Source organism: Clinocottus analis, unplaced genomic scaffold (genome assembly GCF_023055335.1).
Source record: "Clinocottus analis isolate CAN_PGR_092001 unplaced genomic scaffold, fCliAna1.0.p SCAF_22, whole genome shotgun sequence".
Taxonomy (NCBI): domain Eukaryota; kingdom Metazoa; phylum Chordata; class Actinopteri; order Perciformes; family Cottidae; genus Clinocottus; species Clinocottus analis.
Genome location: NW_027175954.1, coordinates 8,658,405 through 8,662,948, shown reverse-complemented (window position 1 = coordinate 8,662,948; position 4,544 = coordinate 8,658,405). Strand labels below are relative to the sequence as shown.

The 4,544-nt window shown below is 44.5% G+C and overlaps 1 protein-coding gene across 1 annotated transcript; it reads right to left on the bottom strand.

Moving 5' to 3' along the window:
- Window positions 1-675: 675 nt before the first annotated feature.
- LOC137793252 (neuronal pentraxin-1-like) lies at window positions 676-4,121 on the bottom strand. The gene is made up of 5 exons (XM_068589287.1): window positions 3,579-4,121; window positions 2,995-3,202; window positions 2,034-2,275; window positions 1,511-1,690; window positions 676-942 (listed from the first exon to the last, which is right to left on the bottom strand). Exons 1-5 carry the CDS (start codon window positions 4,005-4,007, stop codon window positions 721-723), a joined length of 1,281 nt encoding a protein of 426 aa, XP_068445388.1. The 5' UTR covers window positions 4,008-4,121; the 3' UTR covers window positions 676-720.
- Window positions 4,122-4,544: the final 423 nt, after the last annotated feature.

The window sequence follows — 4,544 nt, the reverse complement described above, 5'->3', positions numbered from 1 at the left end:
CCAGGCCAAGGCACCCAGGCTTTGTAGCAATGTTGGCAAGTTAACGACATTCTTACAGAAACACTTGAAGCGAACAACGATTACAAATTGACTTGTACCACAGCCTGACTTTGCAATGTCCTTCAACATACCCTCCTCTCCTGGCGATCTCTTCATCAGTCACAGTGCAAGTTCCGGAAGGGCGGGGCAGAATGGAGGAGAGGAGAGGAAAAGGGTTGGGGGCGGGGGGGGGGGTTTTCGCAGGGAGTTGTAACGCGCCAGACATCACTTCACAGCGCCAAACACTGACAAGAATTGGATGGACAGTGTAATCTCCCACTTTCCAGAGGGAAGGGGGGTGGGAATGGTTATGTAATTCCTCACTTGGATTGTGAATTGTCCAACCATAAGGCGCAGATTGCCAGTTGCCAGTCCAAGTCGAAATAAGCCAAACGAAAAGCTTAGGTGTGCTTTCAACTGAATGTCAGAGAGAAAAAAAGAAGAAAAACAGATACCGAAACAGATACCAATACTTTCTTTCTGAGGTTTCAAAGATGAAGTCAGTTTTTTTCCTCAAGATGAAAAGTGTTGTTTTGCACATAAATACCTAAGAACGATAGAAATCCCAGATTTAAGCTTACCAACAACTGAAATAGTCTCTAACAAATGCCAAATGAACGACATGAACGACAAAAGCTCAGAAATACAGAGGGGTCTTTTCTTCGACGGGGAAATTGCAGTTCAGTTGAGCGAACGGCAAGGCTCAAAGGTCCATTTGGTCGCTCCGCCAAATATCTCAATGTTGCTCTCTGTCCAGGAGAAGACGCTGCCATTTGGTGGTTTGCTGTTGCAGGTTGCCAAATTGTAGATCTCTGTGACAGAAAGTTTCCTATTCCAGATGTTCAAGTTTGCGAGTTCACCAACAAAAGCTTGTGTCGCATCAAAGCCTCCTCCCAACGAGTCCTGTCAAACAATGCAGAAAAGCGTTACTCTTCACCACTTCAAGTGCAAAGTGTTAGTGAAGTTGTCAGAGAAGTTGGAAGAGTTACACACTTTGTCTTTTTAAGAAGTCCTACATTCATGTGCAATTTAACTAAATATGATGAGATTTTATTAGAAGTGATTTTTGTTCTTAAATTAGTTTATGATTTAAATTTTACTGAACTCCAGTTGGGGAATGGTTCATTTCTGTTTGCATACATGATATAAATGTATTTAGCAGTGGTCTTTAGCAGAATGCTGAATTTTATTTGCAGGTTTCTTCATCGTGGATATGTCTTGCTCTGTGCAACAAAGGAATTTTCTCTGTAAAATCTCAAATGTTTGTCTGTTAATATCCTGTTATTTTTTCCAATGCTGGATCGATCATTTTCCAAATTGACTTACAAAGCCTCTTCAATGTTTTCATGCTCTCATTTCATAAACATTCTCTTTGTCCAAAATTTGTGGGACAATTGTCAGAAAGATTTCCAAATTTGTGAGGGATTAAAGTGCAGAAGTTGCAATTGCTGATTTGAAAATGAATATTCACCTGTTCTTGTCCCAGGACCAGCACTCCCTCTGGTTTTATGGGGTGGTACGGTGCCAGATTTTCTCCGTTGCCCCGCATCACTCCGTCCTGGAAGGCTTCCCACATCCCATCACGGGTGGTCCATGTGATGCAGAGATGATGCCATTTCCCATCATTGATGAGGAACGGCAGCTTTGCAACCTGCAGCAGGGTAATTGCAACAAAAAAAAAAAAAATCACATCTTTCTCTTTCTTTCACACTTAAGTAGCAGAATCCAAATGCAACGCTTCCACACCTTTTCTTCCTGCCGAGTCACTTCCCCAATCACATATCTTTTCCTCTCTACTAGGGCTCTGTTGCACACCTCAGCATCTATTTTTATTATTCTCATATGAGAAGATTTTCCTACTGTTGCACCCACTGTAATTTTTTTCTGAATATCAACATTAAAAACATATGAATTCCAGACGGAATTATGACACCCTGCAAAGGTGAACAAAGTGTGAAATCTAAATTTATACAAGATAATCACTTTCCCATTACCTTGTCATTAATGAGAATCTCCATAGGGTTGTTCCCCCACTCAATCAGCACCAGCTCGTTGGCCTGACCCGGGACGGCGTAGGAGAAGGGTGTCCCCACCCCAGGCGAGGCGTTGGACTTGATCCACAGACAGACGCTAAAGGAGTACATCTCAGGAAGGCTCTTCTTGGCTTTGGCGTACATGTAATTGGTTCTCAGGGGAAAGGTGAGCTGAAACATATCTGTCGGCCTGCTGTCTTTACCTGTAAATGTTATAATATATAGAATATAAGGGACAATCCCACATATATTTTTACATGAACTCATGATGAAAATTAAGGCATTTGTATGATTAAGTCAAAGTCAGTTTATGAAAGAAAAAAACAAAGTTTTTTACCATTTTAAAATGACAACTATCTATAATTATACAGTAAACACCGTGTTTCCAATGATGTTCTGTCTGTTGCTTGTGTAGGTGGGCTCTGTCTCCCAGCTTCATCGTGCATAAAACGTTCACACCCTCGTTTGTAAGTGTTGAAAAGCACCAATGCGAGCTGCACCATGCAAAGTGTCTCCGCCTATGACCTCTGCAATTATATACTGGCTTCCATGCAAGTTAGGAGCTCTGGTGTTACCTTTAAAAAAATAATAATCAGCGAAGCAAAGTGCTAACAGGTCTTGACTTGAGATATGCAAAGCAATGCAGCTTTCCTCTCCTCCCTCACACTCACACACACACACACGCGCGCACACACGCCCGCACACGCGCGGATACATACGATCTGTGCGCAACGTGATGATTGCGGCATTGTAAACGCGTCCACAAGACGAGCGCTGTGATACGAACGATTTTAGTTTTTTTCTAAAGACTTCGGCGCCCTTGTGCTTGAACACAATTGAATTACACCTCATCTTGTTTCGAGCTCCCGTAGAGCCGCGGTCAAAGCCGTGGAAGACTTATGCGCGCACAATTCAAACGCACCTTTCTCCAGGTCTGTGATCCGATGGTGCAGAGTCGTGAGCGTGGACTCCACTCTGTTCCGCTGATCGGTGTCATTCCTGGAAGCGGGTTTGGTCTCCTCTATCGTGTTGACCCGGGACAGAACCTGCTTCTCCATGTCGTCTATCTTGTTTTGGAGCAAATCTTTCAGGCTGTTCGCTTGCACGGTGTTGTTCCCTCGACTGTACTGCTGCATCGGACAGAGGGAGACAGATACTGGGTTAAAAGGGCACAAGGAATACTTTCTGTGCTGTTAAACTCCCTGAAACGTGTTCCTCTATGTGAGGCTTCCAGCCTGGTCCCAACACACTGCCTGTTTATGTGTATGCTCTGCGCCACATTATTCTAAAGAAAGCTGCTTTACTTTCCACGATGCTTCTTGCTTGTTGTTAATTAAAAGATTAACCAAAACACATGTGGCTTCGAGACGGAACTGCACAAATCCAGAACAATATTGCAGCAGTGTACTAGAAGCTTAAGCCTCATTCCGATGAACAACCAGGGAGGCTATCTATCATTTGATTAACTTTTGACGTGGTCTGCGCTGCTCTCCTCCGCTTGCCTACCTCGAGATTCTCCAGTCTCTGTTTCAGGGTCTGTAAAGTCTGTCCCAGCTGGGTCAGGGTGTCCGTGGTGCCCCGGGATACATCCCCCATCGTGTTCTTCGACCCCGGCCGTCTCCCTCCGGGTCCCGCCGCGGGGAGGCTCTGGCTCTCGCAGCGGCTCAACTTTGACGTTAGTTCCCTAATTGTCTCCTTTTGGTTCATGATGGTCTCTTTTTGCTGTAGCACGGTCTCCCGCAGCTGCATGACCGTGGTCTTCAGGTCCTCCGCCGGCCCGCTGTTCTGCATCGTGGCCGCGCACAAGTCCATATCCTTGGGCACCGACGTGCAAATAAACTGCGTCTGTCCGAAGTCTTGCGCGAGGCTCTCCACCACAACCAGGCAAGAAAGTAGAAAAAGTTTCCACGAGAATCCGTCCATGGTTCCAGTCATGTTTCGCGGCGAGAGAGAGTGGGGGAGTGAGTGGTGGCTCTGAGATTTCAGCACCACGGAGCTGTCCACTGAAGCTGTGCTCACCGGTCGCTGTGTGCAGTTTATATAGCGGACATAACGCAGAGCAGATTCACTGCATCACTGAAGGGAGGCAGCGGGTTCTGTTGTACCTACAGAGTCCAGCCCCTTATTTAAGGTCGTCCTCACTGCACTGTTTGCAAAGCACCCACACAGGCGGTCTCTACAGTAGCAGAGAGCTCCCACAATGTACTACACCATGTAGTAAAAGTAATATATATATATATATATATATATATATATATATATATATATATATATATATATATATATATATATATATATATATATATATTAAACAATGACAAGCTGCAAATCCATAAAACCAGCCTGAAAGTGAAGACAATCTGAATCAATTGCATGAGAGTCTGTTGAGCAGAGCCAGTTAGTTGCCTGGATAACTTTAAGTAGCCTATTGGGTCTCCTTGAGCCTTGAATACATTTTATTTTTCTCAAATG

Bases quoted from the DNA above. Each gene is read 5' to 3' on its own strand.
- LOC137793252 (XM_068589287.1), bottom strand. From the start codon at position 4,007: ATGACTGGAACCATGGACGGATTCTCGTGGAAACTTTTTCTACTTTCT. The intron at 3,203-3,578 runs GTAGGCAAGCGG...TGTCCGATGCAG, and splicing joins AGAGACTGGAGAATCTCGAG to CAGTACAGTCGAGGGAACAA. The intron at 943-1,510 runs GTGAATATTCAT...ATTGTTTGACAG, and splicing joins TGGTCCTGGGACAAGAACAG to GACTCGTTGGGAGGAGGCTT.